This window comes from Pholcus phalangioides, unplaced genomic scaffold (genome assembly GCF_987345545.1).
Source record: "Pholcus phalangioides strain wild (caught in Gottingen) unplaced genomic scaffold, Ppha-v1.0 ptg000011l_1, whole genome shotgun sequence".
Lineage (NCBI taxonomy): Eukaryota > Metazoa > Arthropoda > Arachnida > Araneae > Pholcidae > Pholcus > Pholcus phalangioides.
Window position 1 is genome coordinate 27486448 of NW_028301604.1, and position 24160 is coordinate 27510607.

Below are 24160 nucleotides of genomic sequence, written 5' to 3' on the forward strand. Positions count from 1 at the left end.
GAAGAGTATGAATTTTCACAATTTGCGAAAACCATTGCAGATGGGAACTGCTAAACTTGAATGACGGTATTCAACGTTGTCGAGACATCGATGAAGCTCACTGCGCAAACTGTTTACGTAAATGTAGCGTTGATCGAGCATTATTATTTTTGTACTGCTTAGGTATACAGATAATGTGAAAAATAATTTGATGAACAAAAATAAAAGTTTTCAATGCAGTGCAATACTTTACTGATTGTAAATATAGTACATGTACTCAGGGCTGGAACTAGAGGGGGCAGAGAGGGCTATTGCCCCGGGCGGAAAAATTTAGGAGGTAGCAAGTTTTAGGGGAAACAAAGAACACCATTATATATAAAATTATCGAATTTTAAATTGGTGGGGGGGGGGAACGGCCGGCAGAATCATTGCCCTGAGCGGCAAAAATCCTAGTTACGGCCCTGCATATACTTGACTACATATCATCACCGATAGATGGCAGTATATTTTTGGAAATCTGCGCCCCAAACCACGAGCTGCCACTGGAATATAGTTTACATTTGTTTTCCATTTTAAGATTTGAATCTATACAAACTCCCAAGTATATTTGATGGTATTAACCCTTTCGAGATGAGCGCAGTTACAGGGAGCACCGGCGCAGTCAAAATTGTGAAAGATAATACTTTGTTGAAGAGAGAGAGATCAGATTGCAAGGAAAAATTAATGAATTTAGTTTTAGTAACATTTATAGTTTAAGACAGTTGGCAGAAAACTAATTTCTAATTTTTATTACACTCATGTCCATAAATTAAGGATAATTCGGAATCACACGGAAATCGAAATCTAAAGTAAAAATTTCACCCGTAGAATTATCACACACATCTGAAAGAATGATATGCAAATTTCAGGAAGCCACCATATGATACCGATAGTACGTCACAATGACGAGAGTGTAAGAGGGGGGTATTTAAGGAATGGTGGCAAAGAAGTAAAATTGTTCACAAGAGTTCTGTAAGGCGCTCAGTGCCATAAGCGAATAGTTATGACACAGAGGACGCATGTGGATAATTTTTTATGTGGTAGAATTACCGGCCGCCTGGAATGTGGGCGTACTTAGATGGAAGTATCCGAGGAACTTGCAATTGCCCAAAGTGTCATCTCTAGGCTTTGGTAACGATTCCAAGATAACGGAAATGTCAGTAGACGTTACAGTACAGGTCGCCCCCGAGTTACAACGCTGAATAAAGACCGGTATTTGGCAGTAACTGCCAAAAAAAGCAGACGGAGCACAGCATCCGACCTGTCTCGTCAGCTATCTGCAGCCACGGGTACCACAGTTTCAAGGCACACCGTGTACAGACGTTTGGGAGATATTGGTCTATATGCTCGCAGGCCTGTCAGATGTGTTCCGCTCACGGCAACTCACTATCGGCAGCGATTAGCCTGGAGTAGAGAACATGCAATGTGGACATCGTCACAGTGGGCTTGTGTGATGTTTTCCGACGAGTCCAGGTTTAGCTTGCAGTCTGATTCACGTCGGACTTTCATATGGAGAACGCCAGGTACCCGTTACCACCAAGACAACATCATTGAACGACACCGTTACGGTGGTGCAGCATTGCTCGTTTGGGGTGTAATTATACTGGGTTCCAGAACAGATCTGCATGTTCAAACCGGAACCATGAAAGCCCAAATTCATCGGGCATCATTCTGAAACAACATGTACGTTTGTTTAGGGGTGCCATGGGCGCAGAATTTGTGTTTATGGATGACAACGCCCGTCCTCACCGAGCAAACATCGTAAACGAATGCCTTGAATCTGAGGATATAACCCGTATGGAATGGCCAGCATTCTCACCTGACTTGAATCCGATAGAGCATGTGTAGGACATGCTTGGCCGACGAGTTGCAGCCCGTCAACCACCTCCTACATGTGTACCGGAACTTCGGAGAGCATTGCTTGCTGAGTGGAGTGATCTTTCCCAAGATCAGATCGATAATTTGATACTCAGCATGCCTAGGCGTTGTACGGACTGTATTTCATCGCATGGGAGACATACAATGTATTAACCATCATACCAACCATGTAATAGAAAGTTTTTGTAAAGGAGATATTTTTTACAATTGCTCCAGGTAGCAAAAATCGTAGTTTTTATGAATGGTATCATACATACACCATCGTTTTTGTCCTTTATCTTTTGTTTAATAAATGGGCTTTATGAATAAGTAACGTTTGTTTTGTTTCTGAACCTTTATTTGCCGGAACTGGCATTATCCTTAATTTATGGACATGAGTGTAGATCATTGTTAATAATTTTAATTAGTGATTGGCAATCTTTTGCTGAATAAATTAAAACCGTATCATCGGCAAAAGTTATAATTTTAAATTATAATCAGAGACATTGGAACCCATCAGTGACGGTATAACTGTGGTTTTTAATCAGAGAAGATTGCTTTTCCTTTTATATGAAGTACATCATCAGTCTCATCTCAATTTTTCAAATCAAATGCACCTGAAACTCTTCTGAAATATATTTTTAATTTAAACACTCTTGCAGAAACATTAACCGGAAAACATCAGTAAACTCTGAGAGGTTTTTTTGTTAATTTAATTAAAACCACAGTCAATATCAGCCGATATTGTATTTTTGTATTGTTGTGATAGTTGTGTATCCCAACTGTGACGTGATACAGAAAAAAAAAAACCAGATTTTTTACTCTGAATTCAGTACCCCAAAATTAGATGAACCCACCTATTTGCCCCTAAGCAGATACAGAAAAATAGTTTTATTTTGTTGACTAGTGTTGTCAGTTTTTTTTCTGTCGTGATATATTCGTTTATATTGGGTTGCTGCATTTTGGTTAAACATATTTTACATCCATATTTTTATGGGTATCTTTATTCAGCCACCTTGCTGGGCAATTTGCCTGTTGTAGCCTTTGTATTTGTTACATGAGTATCGTTGTAGAGAGGCTTCACTGTTTATACATATGCTAATCAAAAATAGTTTTTCTCCTGCTACCGTCGCAGTTTTTTTTCTAATTTACAGTCATGGAACTTCTTGTGTACGGTTAAATAAATATTTTTGAACTTAATTGGGTGTTTTTGAATATGAAGTTATGTGTGTTGAAATATCCGTGCAAGTTTTTTCAGCAAAATTAATCTTTAATTAGTGTGAATATCAAATGTCTTGAGAAACGACGTCACTAAATGAACTTTTTTTCTCTGATAAATAAATCTCGTTTTTTTTTTGGGAGTTTTCGTGTTTTGGTCATATACAGGGTGGATGTTATCGACCGCGTAATAATTGCACACGTGATTTCTTGTGAAAATTAATATGGGCAAGGGTTTCTGTCGTTTTTTGATTTGACTAATACCTATACAGTTATAACGCTTTAAAAATTGATTACATCACTCCATAATCTTCCCAAATTCATTGAACGTTGGGTATAAATAAACGTAGTTGTTATACCCACAAATGAAAATGTTTTTGCTTTGTTCAACGTTTGCGTTCATTTGATTTGTTTCGTTTAAACGAATTGAGTATCACTAACAACTTTGTGATGCGATTTTTTCCAGTTCCAATTCAGAAATTTTAACATCACAGATTTTGATTATAATTCTGCAACACAATTAGCTTGATTAACACAATAATCTTGTTGAATGAAATCGATCACAGTTACAAATGGTCATGATGAAATCCAACACTTACAGTTAAAATTTTTACGGCATCTCATTTGTTATGAGTGTGTGTATGAAACAATATTAAAAGCCATATTTAGAAAAACAAACAGTAAAGAGGCGGCTTTCATTTTGAAAATTGAGAGCTAAGAGAGGAGCGCATGATTTTTCGGGGGGAAAAATTAAGAAACGAAATGTAAGATTATATCAAATTGGGCGGCAAAATTAGTAGTGCTTAGGGCGGCGAGAGCCTGAAGTCAGTCTCAGCTAAGAGAGGCCCGAGGCAACAGCCCCCTTATAAATACGCCTCTGAATGAAACTATCTAAAAAATAACCAAGTTATGCGTGAATCATGTAGGCTGGAATAAATTTCGACGTCGTCAAAATCATTCATGTAAAAAGGTAAAGTAAATTTATTACATAAAAAATCTTCATTGCAACATGTAGAATTATACATTCACATTATGAAAATGTGACTCGTTGAATAATCAATAGAAAAAATCTGAAACCACTAATTGTTTTGAATACGCCAATTCATAAAATGACTAGTTTGATTAAAAGTTCCTGATTGAATCGTTGCTATTATTATTTTGCTGTTCCCACCAGCCATCTTCATCAAGCTACCATTTTTGCATCTTTCGTTGAAGCTTTTTACGCGTAACAGCTTCGATGAAAATTTAAAATAACTCAAAAAATATTGGCCTGTTTTTTTTTTACCAACACGTGATCTAATTCAAACACAGGTAAAAAAAACGTTCGTGCAGTAAACACTATGCACTGTATGCACTTTTTTTCAAAAAATTTGGTTTAACGGTGAAGGAGAGAAAATTACCACATTTTGGCTAAAAGTGTTAATTTTGAGAACACAAATTTTCAAATAGATCTTGTTTGGCTAACACTTTACAAATCTGGTGATAAATTTGCTAATATAGTGGGTGAACTTATTACGTAATAACAAGGTTATTATATCATTCTACACGAAAAGGAGAAGCGCCAATCGTGAAAGAAGACGATCGAACTTGGCTTCTAACGTGATCGAATAGTTCAGTTAATTTTAAAAAGGCGGCAACCGGCTGCTGGGGAAAACATTTACTTTCGTTGGGTGCTTGGCACGTAACTGACCGCTACAAAACTGACACGTCACAAAAATTCAAATAACTTCGTAAATATTTGTCTTAAAGCATGAGAATATCTCAGATTCGAACAAAACAAAACTCATTATCCGATGTGAATCGAACCTACCCAGCATGTTGTTTTTTTATTATACTGCACATTTTTATTTTATTAAAGTGAAAATTGACTTATGACTATGGGTGTATCAAGAACTAAGTTTGCAGAACTAAGTCAAAATTAAAAGGAAGAAAAATTACACCGATTTTTCTACGTGGAAATATTTTAATTTCAAAAATTACACGTTTTCTAAAGGAAATGGCTCCATACTTACGGACCGCGATAGAAGCGGTTTAAAAATTTCATGAAAAATTTGATCAAATATAGCATGAAAATTCTCACGGAAGTGTAACGCTAATGACTCGTAGTGTAGTTTAATGATATTTTTGTACTCTACTTCAATTTCTCCAGTATCAACGAGGTTCAAGTCATTCAAATGAGGTACATTAAACTGCATGGATGATGTGACTGTAGCATCAGCGACAACGTTTGTGATATTGGCTTGTACAAAAATTGTTCTCTGCAAAACAGTACTTTCATATTTTATACTAGCTTTGTATTCGACTAGAAGTTTTGGAAACGTGATTGAACATCCAGTTGTCCTGTTTGAATAAACCCATAAGAAATTTCCACAACTGCCGTGCCGTGTAACCTTTGTCAAGCCGGTAAGATTTCCATGAGAGTAATGAATTCTTCCGTTTGTAATGCTACCATCATTAGATCTGTTTTGGAATGGTTGCGAGAACTCTGGTAAGGATATTATAACTGAATCTTCTTCAATAGCAACGAATGGCAATCTGTTACGTAAAACGGAATCAAAATATTCATCTGCTTCTTGTGATGCTTCAGCTGTGAAAAAAAAAGTATCGTTGTGAGAATTATTTTGAAGTATATAAAGGGGAATACTGTAACTGAAATTTATCATACTGTAACATTCAAAGAATGAACCTAGAATACAGACATACACATGTGTATATTTATCTTGTGATCATAAACACATTTTGTTTGATTTCATACAAAATTATCTATAATCATTCTTAATAACGTCAGGTTCAATGTGAAATGTTGGATTTCGGGATGGAGTAATATTTGGAGTAGTGAACGACCCAAACGGTACTAGTGTTTTGAGTAGTGATGGTTGAGACTACCCTGTAAATGAGCGAAGAATCATACGAGTGCTAGGTTTTAGTAGTAGTTTGGCTCGCCACAGACAGCAACAGACCTACAAACAGTACAAATGTAATTCAATCATAACACATCACTCACTTCACTTCTGAAATATAGATGACGACACTGAAAAAAATCAAACACAACACTACATACGCACTCAGACTGTTAGGTACACACACAGTTACACTTCCGGCACAACTCACTAGGTAGTAAATTGCCCATAGATGGTGATAGACCTGAGTTGTGCTTGGTTTGAAAGAAAAAAAGAAAGTAGTAGCTTGGGGAAGTAAGTTGTAGTAGTAATCGTTATAAGACCCTATGTGGAAGTAAGCTACTGATACATTTTCCTTATGATTTCAAACTTGACCACATCGCAGCAGGGGCAGCCAGAAACATTACCAAAGAATTTGGGAATTGCAAAATAAATGAATGAACCATTCAGATTTTGTTCTTGAAGTTACGATCTGGAAATATCTCTTTAAATTTTAGCATGTGGAAAATGAGCACTGGTTATCAACAACAACCAATTGCAAATACAGCAGAGCCTGATCCTTGCTAAACTGTAAGGACGTGACTGAAAAATTAGGTGTGCACTATTTGGTAATTTCCCGTCATTCGCAAGCACTCAATAGAGTCAGAAAACTAGACACATGACTTTCCACAAAGCCGTAACCAGAAATGCCTTTCCGATAAGGGCAATATCTCTAAGGTGGGGGGGGGGGCAGACTGGAAGAAACAATTTTTTCTATAGAAGTTATTGACTGATTTTTTGTGTTTGTACATGTGCTGACAAAAATCCCGATTATTTTTCTTTGTCCTCAGACCCACAAAGCAACGTGTTTCCATATACGTATATGCGATTGCCAAAGCCTGAAATTGGACAGTTTGCCAACTGGCCAATTTCGTTGAATATTGATCCGGCCAAGGTCCGAATTTCGGGCTTCAGCCAACACGTTCACGAAATGGCTGCAGATACCCGGCCAAAGTCTGATAACAAAAGGCATGATTTGGGGTCATCGCCAAGTTGGTGTATTTTATTGGGATAACTATGTCCACATCAGCTATGGCAATCCATCAAACCGCAGTCACGATGCGGTAATCACTTTTTGTTCAAAATTCGACGGAAAACCATGTCTATATTATTACAATAGTTTTTTCTATCCAATTTCAGGGTGTTCTGTTAATGAATCGACAAACTCAGAAGGTTGTTAGGAAGGCCCTCTTCTAATCAAGAGGAATAAAAATTGCATTGGAACATGGGGTTGCAAACCACGTTGAGAGGGTGAAAATCGCGAAAAACGCAAATCGATGTTACATACCCAAGGAAGTGGATTGGACGCGCGGGACCCGTGGCTTGGCCTCAATGTTCGCCGGATCTCAATCCGAGTGACTTTTTCTTATGGGATCACCTTAAATCACTCGTTTATGCGACGCCTGTGGACACACCAGAGGATCTCGTAGCGCGGATTGTCGCCAATGCGGCAGACATCAAAAGCATACCTGGTATCTTCGAGCGCGTCCGGGAATCGTTTTTACGTCGTTGTAGACTGTGCAATGACGTCAGTGGTCGCCACTTCCAACAACTCTTCTAATAATTAATCAAATAAATCTTTTTGTAGTTATTATTGTACTCAGCGTCACGTCGAAACCTGCATGCGTTTTTTGTGGTTTTCACCCTCTCAACGTGGTTTGCGACACCACGTTCCATTGCAATTTTTGCTCCTCTTGATGTATAACAACCCACTGTGTTTGTCGGTCCATTAACAGAACACCGTGTATATAGCCATGTATTACACGTAGGCGATGAAAAAAATGGATTTAGCGCCTGTCTCACATCAGCCCATCGAACTTCAGCCAGGGATCTCTTTCATGAAGTGGCCGGCCAAAGCCCGAATCATTTCTGAAAATCAGACTTTGGCTAAACCTCTCGGCCATTTCGCGAATCGGCCGCACTGGTGGAGCTGGTACGAGTGACTTCGGTGGAAATATGCAAATGAGACGGTTATAAGAACTTGCGCTTCTAATCCACAATCTGTTCACCATATGTGGACCTGCTGTACTCTGCCGTTGCTAGATTTGTGACTCGCCTGCAATGTGTTATCCCCTGTGGTGGTGGTCACGTGGAACCCATACTGCTGTAATAAACGATTTGGAGGCATTTTGTTCGTTATTTGCGTATTTTTTCCTTGACTTGTGTACGTCAGCGTCACCTATCGGCTGTTTTTTTAGTTTTTTTTCCTTTCTTAAAAAAATTCCCGTGACCTAGCGATGCTAACCCTGTAAACCGCTTTTTATTTTGGTTATTTTTCCGGTTTTTATGAATTTTTTAAGTTTCTACGCGTGCGGACTTTTTGGTCACCCCTGTATATGTTAATGCCAAAGAACGAAATTGACCATTTAGCGTACTGGCCAAATTTCGAGAAATACGCTAGGAAAGGTGGTTTGTTTTATGGGTTGAATATTTCGGATATAATATTCGGTTGAATATTACACGGATCGGCATATTTCGAATATCTTCAATGATTAAAAAGACAAAAAAATTGCGGGTTAAGTTTCATGGTTAATTTGCACGAGAATTACATTGGTCAAACTCGTTCCGTCGTATCCTGAACGAATTTTATGTGAATTTTATATTCACATAAAAGATTAGGGACATTTTTATTATATTCCATGTGGTGATTGCCCGCTTGACTACATAGGACAAACACGGAGACCCATAAAAACTAGATTAAATGAATATGCTCACTGTGTTAAAAATCAACAATTTAAAAAATCGACCATCGCCGCTCACTGCTGGCAAGAGGGCTGTTTTTACTTTGCTCTAGCAAGTGGACTGTATCTCAACAAGGTTTTGAAACTTAAACAAGTTTATTCTTATGCTATAAACAACATCACTCAAGAGAGCGACGGAAGGCCCGTGCTCTTTCTCTCGTGCTAAGGCAGCAACTCTCCTCTACTCGCACGCAGTGGGAGGGTTTTGGCGCATGCAACTTGGCGGTCTTAACACTTCCGCCGATTGAAATTACATAATTTCAATTATACAATACATCTTCAATTACAAAATTTTCGAAATAGAATGAATAACGCAATAAAAATTAATGTCCTGAATAAGTGAATGAAATGAATATACAATACAAATACATTAGAACATGTTATACACAAATGCAAAAATAATTCTTACTCGACATAGGTAAAACACAAATATTTCTCACACTTCTTTTCAAAATTTTGCCACTGGGCAAACGTATATTTACAACTTTTATCTTTCCATTGTTACCATGGAACACTTCGGTGATCCTGGCAGTACTCCATTGAGTGCTTGGTAAATTGTCATAAGTTGACTTTGCAGTACAGGTTTGTTTTTGAAGGACTCATATTAGCCTCCTGCTAATTTCCTACAAAGATTTTTACCATTGATTGGCCAAAACTTTTGTCTCACATGATATAATAACGACTGTGCAACAATGTGCAAATACTTTAAATGGTAGTATCTCAATATGATCATGGTGAGAGGATAGTTAGATGGCAATAACATGGGAAATTTACTGTTGGCATTTAGATTGGAATTCTGAAGTCTTTCACCAGCTCTCAAAATACCATCATCATCCAAGAAACAGTTCAAGGAAGCTAACCTGGAGTTATCCTTTAGAGTCTCTCCCCTCTTAAGCATTTCAATTTCTTCCTTAAACTCCGACCCTTGAATGATTTTTATCAGGAGATTTTCAGAAAATTTATTTCCTGTCTCATTAAGTTACCTGCTCGTTTTTCACAAGATCTCAAATTATAGGCAAATCTTAATACAAAACTCAATATACGTAATATTGTGACGTAACCACTGTGAATTTTTAAGACATATTCAATGAGAGAACCCTTGGTAGTTAAAGTCAAAGACAAGTTAGTGTCCTCAAAATTACTGTTCGAATATTTTTGAGTTCTTTGGAGTACTCACTTTCAAACAATTCGGTAACCACAGGTGGTGAGTCCTCATAAGCCAGCTCTTCTCCCATCAAGAATCTCGGTCCGGTCCACCATCTATCATTGTGCAAAAGAGTGTCAGCGCTGATGCCTCTGGTAACCAAATCGGCTGGGTTGTCCTTCCCAGGGCAGTGGAACCAACAGCATTTTTCTGTCAAAGTTTGGATTTCGTTCACACGGTTTGCGATGAATGGTTTCCATCTTTTTACTGAACCCTTTATCCACAGCAATACGATCTGCGAATCGGAATAGAAGTAGGTCTTACATGGTCTTTTCCTTCTCACGACTTTCTCAATCTCGCAGGTCAATCTTGCCGTGAGCAGTGCTCCGAGTAACTCCAACCTCGGTAGAGAAAGGTTCTTCAGTGGCGCAACTCTGCTTTTGGAAGCAATAAGGTTCACGGAAATATGGTCCCTGCTCCGTATGCTCTTTGACTGGCATCTGAAAAACTGTGAATCTCTATTTCATTCGAGTCATCTTCAGAAAGATCGAGAATGACCCTCGGCACTTGTAGTTCGGATAGGCGGGGAAGTTCCGAACACCATTGAATCCATTTCTCCTTGACATCCGCTGGAAGCTCATCGTCCCATAGCAATTTTCGAAGCCACAGTTCTTGGAATAGACACTTCAGCCTAATCGTGTAGGGGCTAAGAAGTCCAATGGGGTCGAAAATTCTACCTACTGTTTGCAATAAGAAGCGTTTCGTATTTTTGTTTTGTTTCAGGAACTTCACAAGATCCATAATATCCATGGCTAGATAATCGCGAGAAGCATCCCATGACATTCCCAAAACTTTGTTTATGCATGTTTATGCCGTCCGTATGCTGAGGATGGACGTCAAATCCCACTTCCTTCTATAGATGAATCAGCCTAGGAACGAATCCATTTACGAAGATTCATGTTGGTACCTCTCATGATCTCTCTAGTTTCACGAGAGACTCGCAATGCTTCTGCCACGCTGTCTTCTCCAGCCACTAGATCATCGCCATAAACACAGGTGTCGAGCACTTCAGTTGCAGTTGGATAATTATCGCGTTGTTTTTCTATGTGTGTTTTGATCGTAGCAGCAAGTAAGAATGGGCTGGCATTGACGCCGAATAATACTCTTTTGAATCGAAACTCTTGCACGTTGGCATGATCGCTGATGCACCTTGCATTGGTGAATAGAAACCTCACTGCATCTCTTTCTTTTTCCGCAAAAGAAATCTGTAGAAATGCTTTCTCGACATCCGCAAGAAATGCGATTTTGTTGAGACGAAAGTACGTCAACAAATAAGAAATGTTCGGGTGTAAGTTAACACCTGTCCAAAGGCAGCCATTTAAGGACAGTTCACCTGGTTTGTGAGAGCTTGCATCGAATACAATTCTCATTTTTGTCGTGACGCTTTCTGCTCGAAATATTGCTGGATGTGGCAAATAGTATACTGGTTTTCCATCAGTGTTCTCCGCGTCTGGTACTTTCTCTATAATCCCTTGATCCAAGTAATTGTCTAGTACTTCACGGTACTTAGCAAACAAAGTCGGATCGTACCGCATTCTCTTGAGAAGGCTCTGTAATCGCTTCTCTGCGACATTAAAGTTATCATTTAGCTCTATCCAATCTCTCTTCTATGGTAGGCTAACTTCATATCGCCCGTCTTTGAAATAGACTGTTTTGCCAAACAACTGTTTGGCCTCGTCGGTTTCCTTGAATTTAGGATCGTCCATTATCCCGATTGACTTCAGTTCCCAGAACTTTGCCAAACCTTTTTCAACCCCATCCCGATAACTCGTTAAATGGCAATGGAGATTGTTGTAGGTTACCGCATTCTCGAATGTCCCTGTTACTATCCAACCAAACACAGATGCTTGAAGTATCATAGGCTCATTCTTCAATTTTATTTGATTGTTCTCCAATAACTCGTAAAATATTTCTGCACCTAGCAATGCGTCTATTTTTTGCGGAATATTGAAGTTGGGATCCGCGTAACTTAAGTTTCTAGGAAGTTCAACGCAGGTCAAATCCAAGCGCTTTTACGTCGTTAAATCTGTTATCTTGGGAACAACTAATTAAAGATCAAGTTTTTTACTATAGTCCCCTTCGCGGTTAGCGATTAGCGCTGTTACTTTTTCTTTATGTTCAGAAGAGAGTCATTCAGTCCTGCAATAGGAACGTTTATAGTGTCTCTCCGAAGTCGTAAAGAGTCTGCCACCTCATTGCTGACAAAACTGACTTGAGAGCCGGCATCGAGTAAAGCACGTATTGGAAACATCCCACCAGCTGGCCTCTGAATGTAAACTATTGCTGTTGACAACAGAACGCATCCCCTTTTCTCGCTCGAATGTAAGCAATTGCCAACACCGGAGGAAGATGCAACACACGAGTCTGTCGTTTTTTCTTTTTTGGTCCCCGATTTCTTTTTTCTCAGTGGAGGACTCATTTTGTTTTGGTTTTTGTGGTTGTGCATTCTCTCTACGGATTAACGAATTAATGATGCTTCTTCCCACACATACGGCATCTCTTATCGCTGCCGCACTCGACTACTCTACGGGATTCCAGACAGTTAAAAAAAACACAGTTGTTTATTTTTTACTTCGTATATTCTCTCTTCAATAGAAAGGCTATGAAAAGTTCTACACTTATAAATCAGATGATTCTCTCCGCAAATGGGGCAGGAATTTTGCTTTGCATTCGCTTTGGCTATCAGACTTTTAGGTTTTGAAAATGCATCGAATTTAGATTTCGCTTAGGAAACTCGTTGAGTATTTTCAAGCACGTAACTCCTTCTTTGCAAAAAGTCAACAAATTCTTCCCATTCGGGAAATTCCGTGTTTTTCAGCGACATTTCGTACTGCTTGCGTGACTCACGGTCTAGCTTAGGCAAAATAGCATTAACAAGCAGAATCTCAGTTAGCTTATTCATCTCAAGGTTTACAAGTTTGAGCCCTCTGAGATGTCTCAGGATAGTATTCACCATTTTTCGAAGCTCTTTAGCTGATTCATGATGTATTTTCTCAAGGTTAAGAATAGCGTTGATATGTGTGTCAGTGATGAATCTTTTGTTCTCAAATCGCTTCTCTAATTCTCCGAAAAGCGAGTCGAAGGTATCGTCGACCGTTTCGACAAGTTTCGCTTCCCCTCTTAACGAGGCTCGAAGGTAGTGAAGTTTATGAGCTTCATTCAATGATTCATTGTCTATAATTAAAGATTTGAACTCCGATTTGAATGAGCTCCACTCTTCCGGATCTCCCGAAAAACTCGGCGAAGGAATCAGGTTGAGCGACCTGGTTATCTACCGATTTGATTTTTAGTTTTGAAACTAAGCATTTTGAACGTACCTCTAGTGCGTCTACGTTCGCCTGCATCTCCTCTATTCGGTCGAAGGCATTGCGGCGGCTCACCAAAGACTGTGGCCAACGGTCGCCAAGTGCGGGGACTGCGCGAGAGAATTTTTTGTGACTAGTAGAGTTGCCAGATTGGCGGTTTTCCCGCCAAATTGGGCTGGTTTGAAAACGGTTCGGCGGGAAATTTTTGGCTTTGGCGGGTGGCGGTTTTTTGGGCGATTTTTCCAAAATTGTGTTCATGGCGAATTTCTCCCTATTTTTCTTTGCTTGCGAGCAAAGAAGTTTTTCTTTTTTTCACTTTAGTCCCCACCTCATGTTGTGTTTTCTTCCTGACAAGGCAGAAGGGGTGGGAACATCTCACCCAACTATGGAAAGCCAGAACTTTCAACCATAATGTCTTTGCCACCCAATGATTGAAGGTACCGTAAAACAAAAACTTTGGAACTGTCCTAGGCTCTAGATCAAAGTTTGAAAACCAACCTTCATGATACCGCGGCCAATCGGTTATAATATATCCAACACTATAAGGGAGACTTCAGTGACGTCACGAGCTTCGCGCGGAGGCCTTCAGCTATAGAAGGTGTTGCTCTGGCCTGACGGATGGGAAACAGTATCTAGACCACAGAAGCCTGTGAAAGAAACCGTAGCCTCCACAAGCGTGGAGCTGGCAGGGCTCAAGCCCGGGAACCAGTTCTGTCTTAACGCATAGGCTCACCCGAGCATGGCCCGGGGCCTCAAGAGAAGAGGGGGGGGGGCTCAGAAAAACGAGAGGTAGTTGTATTTTTCGGGGATTTTCCATGTAGGGAATAAGAAAAATCACTTGGCTCTCGGGCCCATGATGCTCTTAAAACGGCCCTGCCAGGAACCCAGAAGAGTTCTTAAATTTTTTGTTTACTAGACCGTGAAAAATCTGGTCTGGGACCCATACCTAATTTTTAAAATCATTGTACCAAATTTCGTAGGCACCTATGCACAATTTGAGGCAGTGTCGTCTTGACGCATGGGCCAACCCGGGCACGTCACGGAGGCCTTGAATGAAGAGCGGGGGGGGGGGGATAAAAAATGATATATGGTTAAGATTTGCGAGATTAAGCATGTGAATTGGTAAGTTGGAATTTGCAGTCTGAATAGAGGGCTGAGCAGAATCAATTTGTCCGGGGGCCCCATGATGCTTTTAAGACGGCCTACACTTGAGGCCACATCTGGGCCGTTTTTCCAGGAGAGAGAATGTATAGCCCTGACTTTCGCAAAATTCTAAAAAAAACATATTTTTTCACGAAAAAGTGAAAAGTGGGGGGAGTTAGTGACAGGAAAAGAGTTATAAGCCACTTTTGCAGGATAGAATATCGTCAAACTGTAGCTCGCTTGTTACTTCATAGATGGCAGCACAAGTTCAAATATTTTGGGCTACTTTTTGGCTACTTTTGAAGAGGATTTTGGCTGGAAATTTTTTAAGGACCTGGCAACTCTGGTGACTAGACAGACCTGAAGATAACGCTGATTCAACATGTTATGTTCTCGATGATACAATAAAAGTGGACAGTAACAGTGGTGACCTAGACCGAAGCAACCTTCTGATGACATAAAGATGACGAATCTACTCAGCCGAAGCCCAATGTGTGCAGCACCGCCGATGCCATTAAGATCAGGGTAGGACCTTTTTGTGATCGCTCTATTTTGTTTGGTCAGGATAACAAATGTTCTTATTTTTATTTTCGCAATTATATAACTAGATTCGCATAAAAGTCTGTATCCAAAAATGCCTAACGATAACTCTCCTAACCCTTCGCCACCTGACCCATCACCAGAAAACTTACAAATTTGTCGCGTTGCCTTGAAACTCCCGCCCATATGGCGGCAAAATATAAAGTTATGGTTCATTCAAGTGGAAAGTTGTTTTTCAATATCCGCCATAACTAACGACGCTACCAAATACAATAACGTGATTGCGGTTATAGATCCAGAAACGCTCGCTTCCGTTTCAGATATTTTATTGAACCCACCCGAAACAAACAAGTATGAGACTCTTAAACAACGGATAATCGAAGAATTCTCTGATTCTAACACTTGTCAAGTACGCAAGTTGTTGTCCGAACTACAGTTGGGGGACAAAAAACCTTCACACCTATTAAGGGAAATGAGAGATTTAGCCGGCAAATCTGTAAGCGACGATTTTCTAAAAACTCTATGGTTCCAACGTATGCCGTCAGAAACACAGGCCATCCTATCAGTTAGCTCAGAGAGCTTAGAGACATTAGCGAAAATGGCCGACAAAATAATAGAAGTTAGTAAAGACACATACAACAACAGCATCTATGCCATGGGGAGAGCGGAACGCACAGGGACCCCGCAGCTACATGTCAACAACGTTGAACCCGATAATCCCTCCCCTCTGACAGAAATGAGTGCCATGAGAGCGGAGATAGCTTCTCTTAGCAAAAAACTCGACCGCTTGTCTAGAGAGAGAGAAACAAACTATACGAGACGGAGGTTCAGATCTCCTTATCGTCGTTTCACTCCCTCATCACAAACAACCGGCTATTGCTATTACCATGCTAGATTCGGCAACAACGCCTTCAGATGTCAACAACCGTGCTCTTTTCAAACCAAGGAACAGGGAAACTAAACACGGCCGTCGACTATAATATATCGGCGACGTCAACACCGATGGCCATGAAAACTTGTCGCCTTTATGTATTTGATAAAAGATCCCATTTGAGATTTTTAATTGATTCAGGATCTGACGTCTCTTGCATTCCACTCACAAAACATTACACAAAAATAGTTCTTGATTCATTTGAATTGTTTGCTGCCAATAACTCTAAGATACACACTTACGGCACCAAAGTTCTCAATGTTGACTTTGGATTAAGACGTTGTTTTGAGTTGAAGTTTCTCATTACAAGCGTACCAATACCGATCATAGGCGCGGATTTTCTTCTCAACTTTGGACTTTTAATTGATCTCAAACACCGCAGATTAATGGACAGTGTCACGAAACTTTCGCAAATTGGAAAAATTGAATATAACTCTGAAAACTATTCCATTAAGGTAATATCCGAAACTTCGGAATATCACAAAATCTTGGCAGAATTTCCTGAACTGACAAAAGTGTCGCACAAAGTGAAGCCTGTTCAGCATAACACTACATGACATCGAAACCACCGGCCCGCCTATACATAGCAAACCCAGGCGATTAAATCCCAAGCTCTATGATGCTGTTAAGGAGGAATTCCAATTTATGATGAATCAAGGAATATGTAGGCCTTCTAAATCGCCCTGGTCATCACCATTACATGTCGTATCAAAAAGTTCAGGCAGTATTCGTCCAGTGGGTGACTACCGCAAACTCAATGCCTGCACGGTCCCAGATAGGTACCCCATTCCTCACATTCAGGACTTTTCAAATGCATTACACGGTAAAAGTTGTTTTTCAAAACTTGACATTGTGCGCGCGTATTTTCACATTCCTGTTCATTCCGACCACATTCCGAAAACAGCTGTTTGCACACCTTTCGGCTTATTTGAATTTCCTTACCTGAATTTTGGCTTGTGTAATGCTGCCCAATCTTTCCAACGATTTATGAATGAGATTCTTGGTGATCTGAAATTTTGTTATGTCTATTTAGATGACATTTTGATTTTCAGTGACAGTGAAATTGAACATAAGGTTCACTTACGCACTGTTTTGCAACGGCTCAATAACTATGGCCTCACAATTAATGTTTCCAAATGTGTCTTCGGTGTTGCGGAGATATCATTCTTAGGCCACTCCATTTCCAAACAAGGCACCAAACCCTTGCCAGAAAAAGTTGAGCCGATTCTCAATTATCCAAGACCAAGAACAATTAAAGAACTACGACGTTTCCTTGGACTACTCAATTTTTTTCGTAGATTTTTACCACACGCAGCACATACACAAACTACACTGAATAATTATTTGAAAGGGTCAAAAAAAAAAAACGACAACAGAGAAATTGCTTGGACTGACATAGCAAATAAGGAATTTCAAAATTCCAAAACACTATTGTCCAACGCAACCCTTTTAGCACATCCGAAACCCGATGCCAAACTCGTACTTCAGGTAGATGCATCCGATTTTGCCATTGGCGGCGCACTGTTTCAGGTGGTTGACAACGAGCTTCAGCCTCTTGCATTTTTTTCTAGGAAATTATCTCCCGCGGAATGCAACTACAGCGCGTACGATCGTGAATTGCTGGCTGCATATGCTTCTATAAAGCAGTTTCGGCATATGTTAGAAGCTAGGGACTTTTATTTACTCACGGACCATAGACCACTAACATATGCCTTCAAGCAAAAATTAGACAAGGCTTCCCCTCGTCAATGCAGGCAATTAGATTTTATTGCCCAATTCACTACTGACATACACTATATAAAAGGTAGCGAAAACATATCCGCAGATGCACTTTCCCGCATAACATCAATTTCAATGCCCAATCCTATTGACTATAACGAAATTTGAAAAGCACAAGAACTTGTCAAAACTTTAACTGATGTTTTACAAAATCCATGAGAAATACAGCTCAAAAAAGTGACATTGCCAGACTCAAATACTTCACTATTTTGTGATCTCTCCACTGGCACAGCTAGACCATACATACCAGAACAGTTTCGTAAGCAGGTTTTCGAGACCATTCATAATATTTCCCATCCAGGAATTAAAGCTACAACTAAATTGATTCGGACTCGTTTCATTTGGTCTTCATTAAATAAAGATTGTAATAACTGGTCCAGACAATGTATACCTTGTCAAAAGTCCAAAATAACACGACATACGAAAACCCCATTAGGTTTATTTCCTGACCAAACTGAGCGATTTGATCACATCCATCTTGATATCATTGGTCCTCTTCCTCCTTCTGGTGGCAATGCCTATTGTCTAACTATGATCGACAGGTTCACACGTTGGCCGGAGGCGGTCCCGATTCCAGACATCAGCGCCGAGACTGTAGCTCGCACATTCTACGCAACATGGATATCTCGCTTTGGGGTGCCATCCAAAATCACAACAGATCAAGGCCGTCAATTCGAGAGCTCCCTCTTCCTAGCACTGGCAAGAGTACTAGGAATTCAACGAATACGGTCCTCACCATATCACCCGCAAGCAAATGGCCTCGTAGAGGAGCTACACAGACCCCTCAAAGCTGCCATCAAAGCCTATAACACAGAACACTAGTGTACTGCTTTGCCCACTATATTACTCGGTTTCCGTAGCGTCTTCAAAGAAGATCTGAAAGCTACCACCGCGGAATTGGTATACGGCACTAGTCTCAGACTTCCCGGAGAAATATTCGATCCCACTCCGAGGGAAACATCATCAAAAGAACTTATTGAGACTATCAAAGAACATTTTACAAAATTACGACCGCGACCAACATCTTGTCATGCACCACAAAGTATTTTCGTCCACCCTCATTTGAAAGACTGCTCACACGTATTCATTCGGCACGATGGAGTGCGAAAGCCGCTTCAAGCTCCATATGACGGACCATTTCAAGTGATTCAACGACGTGAAAAGACATTCGACATCGATGTCCGTGGAAAAAAAAGAACAGTTTCTCTGGACAGACTGAAATCCGCCTTCCTGGCTTCAGACGTGAACGATTCCAGTCCGTCACCAACAAGAATTACCTTACCTACGCCTCCCGTTCCTCAGACAAGAAAAACACGTTCCGGACGAACTGTCCATTTCCCGGACCGTTTCGAACCGTAAGTTCGCTACTGGGGGGGGGGGAGTGTGCGGCGGCTCACCAAAGACTGTGGCCAACGGTCGCCAAGTGCGGGGACTGCGCGAGAGAATTTTTTGTGACTAGACAGACCTGAAGATAACGCTGATTCAACATGTTATGTTCTCGATGATACAATAAAAGTGGACAGTAACAGCATCATCTAGTTGTTGTGCGTCCGTGTGCAAGGCGGCGTATCCCTCTAAGAGTTCATCGATGCTCGTTCGAATGTCCTCAATTTTCACTAATTGGTGTAAGAGCACAACATCAGTTTCTTCACTCGATTCATCGATGTTTTGTAATACCGATTGGACTCGTGTAATTCTTCTTTTGATCGCACCGCGAGTGCGGTTGAGTGTTGTCTGGTCCATCTTAATTTTAATTTCTCCGGAGAAGATGTTGACCAAAATGTTTTTACTCTGCTCTAGCAAGTGGACTGTATCTCAACAAGGTTTTGAAAACTTAAACAACTTTATTCTTATGATATAAACAACATCACTCAAGAGAGCGACGGAAAGCCCGTGCTCTTTCTCTCGTGCTAAGGCAGCAACTCTCTTCTACTCCCACGCAGTGGGAGGGTTTAGGCGCATGTCGCAGCTTGGCGGTCTTAACAAGGGCCATAGATTCAAATTTCAGGAAGCGAGAGTTTTTCACAAAGTGAAATCCACGGCCGATTTATACTTTTAAGAAGGCACATACATTCGGGCCTTCAAAAATAAATTAGTAAACGACAGTAAATCAACACCACCGATCACATCGCCATGGCTTAAATTCATTACGAGCGGGACTTAAAAAAAAAAAATTCGAATAGACCAATCGGATAGCTCCATGTCGCAATTAGCCAATCAGGTTGTTGCAAGACTTACACGCAGGCACTTCGCTTCATTCTTGCTACGACGTATGACTTGAACAGACATATTGTTTTTTCGTTCCGCTGGTGCAACCGAAAAAGTTTTGGTACTCAATCCAAGTGGGAAACTCGGTTAGCGAGTTTCACCCATTTTATGTTGAAATACATTTTCAACACAAATTTTTTACAACACAAGGAATTTTTTGCCTTATTCGTTGACGATTTTTTGAGTATTATTAGGCAAAGTCATCTACTCTTCCGTAAAATGAATGTATTGAAATGATAAATTACTACCCAAATATATAACTATCTTTTTTGCGATTTAAACTAAAGTAAGGAAAAAAAATTGGATTGCAAAGTTCAAGGTAAAAAAAAAAGAAATATAAATAAAGCATCTTAACAAATTAATGAAATCACAGCCACACATGCTCTGCAAGAAACAGAGTTGTTGTCGTTAATTGGGACATCTACCAGCAAATTCAAAGTATAAAACAGAAAGAATATGACCTAACCTTATGTGTAAAGACAATTCTGAACTTTTATCTTCAAACTGGCTGCAGTAATGAACGTTTTGAACTGGCTGAATGATTAATGAACACCGCCTTGCAATTCAATTTTCACGATCCAAAGAGTCACACGGGACTTATTTGCTCCTCCCATTTGGATGACGTATTAAAATAACTTATTTTGATTAGTTTCATTTCATAAGATATTCAATTTATTTGAAAACAAATAGAATAGCCTTCCCCCCGTTTGCATATGCATATGAAACTGCCATATGAGAAAAAAAACTTTCTGCAGTTAAAAATATAGTGAAATGATATAGACAACGAAATAGTTCGAGAACAGCCGTGTAAAATAAATTATTTCTAGGAATTTAAAATCAAAAGCAAAACAATTTATGAGTGAGATCAAACGTCTTGTTAGTTCTTACCGAAAAATAGAAATGATAGAACGATGGTGATGGCCAAAAATACTTTATTTCCTTCCATTTCGGGTATTCAGGGCAGCTAAACAGTAATTTTATAAAGAAAATTCGAAATTAAAGTAGTATATCATCCCAAAGGAAATGCACTGAGATAAATGCAATAAATTGTTCCACAACATTACAATTTAGCATAGACATAAGTAAGATTAATTTTGAAAATACTAATTGATATGTGTATTTCCTTGGTTTGATTCATTTGTGAACATCAAAGGGAACAAAACAGTTTTTGAGACGATCTTGCTATTTGCGAACTCAATCGTTTGTTGGTGAAATTAGCTGTTACTTACGTAGTATTTCTTCTCTTTTTTTTGAACCAAAATTTTGTCAATTCGTGTGTAACTTGTAAAAATGATAGTATACAGTAAACGTCTGTTATAGCAACAGCTCGCAATCAAGAGGAACGCTATCGTCATAACCAATTTCTTGTAATACAAATATACAAATACAAAGAAAATAAAAGAATTTCAATTTTTTTGCTCTATTAGGTTATAAATTGTTTAAAATTTTGTTGCTTTATCTGCATTAAAACGTCTTTTAGATCATTTTGTTCTATTACACTGGGGAACAAAATTTTTGTTGCATTTATACAAGCACTTGATCTTACCTAATTCGAGTATGCTGATTTCAAATCTCAATTCACTTTCGCCCTGCAACCTCTAGATTTTTTTCAAAATAGCCTTCTTAGTTTTTTTCTGATGAACCAAAACCATTAAACACAGGAATTGGGAGTTGCTCAGAGTGTGGAATCGGTCGAATAGTGGATGCAATATCAGGGTAGGAGATTCTATGCTGATTTGATTTTTCTTGCCCTGTGTATTGACTAGGCAAAAATAGCAATTAGTTATATGATCTGTGGGTTTCCGCCAAACCATGGGAATTCCAAAAGGCACACCGTTTCGTTTTCCTTTAGACCTGTCACGAAGCATTTCCTTGCAATTATGACACACAATATGAGGGGCTCATTTCTTGTCTTGGTCACCAAGTCCCCGTAATTTCAAAATAGGCTCTATAAACACGCTTCACAAACAATGAAATATTACGCCTTTTACGAACAAGTACGCAGCAACCACATGCGTAACTGAAAGCATTAGGACTCTATTTGAACATTTCCATCTACTTGAAGAAGCCCTGAATCAGATCTGAAACGAACTCCTCAAAATGCACTTGTCTACTCAGTTTAAAACTGAATCCAAAAATAACACTAAGCAGAAAGAAGAATACGGCATTTCTTTATCGCATCTGCAACTGAAGTGTACTGTAGCCATCTTCCTGACGCCACACCCTACATGCTAGAAAAGTGCTGCTCTCTAGTAGCAACTGGAGTAAATTTATAAAACTGATGCTACAGACTGATAAATTGACACACTAGTGAATCTATATAGTAGTACAACTAAACTGCAACAACTAAGTTAATACAAGTTGTTAGTCGATATCCCGGTGGATCTTCGGCCATGTATCAGTGTATAATATCAAACTGCATAAAAACTAGAGCTTGCAGAGAGAAATCGATTTCAGATTTGAAATCAGCATAAGGAAATAACTTAAATCAGTTGAAAAATGCAACAGAAAACGAAAAAACAAATGTTCCCCAATGTTATTAGCGAATGAACTCCAGTCATGAAATTTATTTTTGGTCTCATAGCAATTGATTCTCTAAAAGGTTTTTATGTAGAATTTCGTTGATAAATGCGATTTAGCCGACAAACTGAACAGTTGAAATTCTCAATTGTTGCATCACTGCTCACTTCCATTGCTGTATGGACTCTTAAAAATTTTTCTACTAATCGCGCGTTTTTTTTTTTAGTATGAGAGTTGCTCAGATGTCCAGAAACGTTTACAGCCCTGACTGTAAAAAATTACAGCCCTGACTGTGACCGGGGTGCTTATAAACAAACATTACATTCTTACATGTAACTAGGTAGAAGCGTCTCGTGATTGGTCGCAATAAACCAATACGTCACTTATAGGAAATAACTTGGTGAAATTTTATTTGGCAAAGTTTAATGGTGTGCTTTTTTAGTTAAATTACAACCAAGATCCGATATCTGCTGTGCAAGCAGAGCACGTTACTAGTTCGTATCCCGTTCCAGTAACTTTTTTTCCTCCGTTCCATCTCCGTTTTTGAAGATCTTTGGTTTATTTTTCTTCATCGTAATTTTTTGGAACAAAAAAGTACTTTCGAAACTGACCGAAGTGATACTTTTTTGAGAGTTTATCAGGCAATATTTAAAAGTATTTTGATATTAAAAAAAGCTATTTTCTTTGAAAAAAGAATTTCCCAATTTTTTTTTCTCTCAAAACTATTTCTTGGTTTTTTTTCAGCTGCTATTCACGTGGTCAGCGCTGACAGTTATATAACTAAATTTTACTAGAAAACATAATTTTCTGCAAATAATACGCGGTGGTATAACATTCGGAGATACGAATTTCACCACTTTGAAAACACATGTTCATCATATAATCCACATATGCAAAAATCATTCAACAGCAATGAAATTTTAGGGAATGGAAGGAGTTTTTGGTCATGTTTTTATAAACAAAAAGGTATTTTTTCCACTAGAATTTGATTATTTTTTTGTTATTTAGAAATCATTGATAATTATTTTTTATTAACTTAATTTTTTAAATATTTCTCTTCCAATCTCTTGGTGAAAACTAACCTGCAGATAAATAGCAAATGGTATTTAGTTTGCATCAAGAGAAATTCAGATTTCTTTTAACGTATAAACATTTATTATAGTAAAGAATTTATTAACATTTATGTAATTTATACACATTTTTCTATTAATACGCGCATTCAAGCAATACCACCGTAGCGTTAACAAAAAATTGGCTAGCAAGTTATTTGGCAGGTTCGGCAAAAGCTTCGCCCCTTGTGACGTCTTGCTATCTTCGTTAAAGCAATGTAATTACGAGACCGGAGTCCTTTTGTCAATGGGAGAGCAAAAAGCCTTCACACATCCCATGCGTATAGTGGGAAAACCTAAAAATCGATGGGGGAAAAACAATTGGCATTTATGTGTCCATTCTTTGTTAGAAGTACTTCAAAGTAATGCTTACGAGAAGCATGAGCGATAACAAACGTCATCCTTAGTTAAAATCTTGAAGAAAGAAGAAGATAAATAAGCGTTTCCAAATTATTTTTTTTTTGACGTTATAGCAAATACTTTCTGATTTCCAACTGTTGGTCATACAAGTAGAAACATATTTTCAATTAGAAAAGGTATTGAAATAACGCACCCACACACACACATTTTAAATATATCGTTCATTTT

General features: G+C 39.0%; 1 protein-coding gene across 2 annotated transcripts in view; it reads right to left on the bottom strand.

The window, feature by feature from the left end:
* Window positions 1–4056: 4056 nt before the first annotated feature.
* The window catches only part of LOC149080300 (uncharacterized), an 89504-nt gene continuing 69400 nt past the window's right edge, over window positions 4057–24160 (bottom strand). The window contains exons 5-6 of one of the 2 annotated variants that reach the window (XM_089239426.1): window positions 20832–20907; window positions 5543–5680 (exon numbers count right to left, since the gene is read on the bottom strand). In XM_089239426.1, the coding sequence (XP_089095552.1) occupies window positions 20876–20907 (32 nt within the window). In that variant the 3' untranslated portion in view covers window positions 5543–5680; window positions 20832–20875. Of the gene's footprint in view, window positions 5681–20831; window positions 20908–24160 lie in introns of both variants that reach the window. The other variant, XM_089239425.1, reaches the window with a different exon arrangement.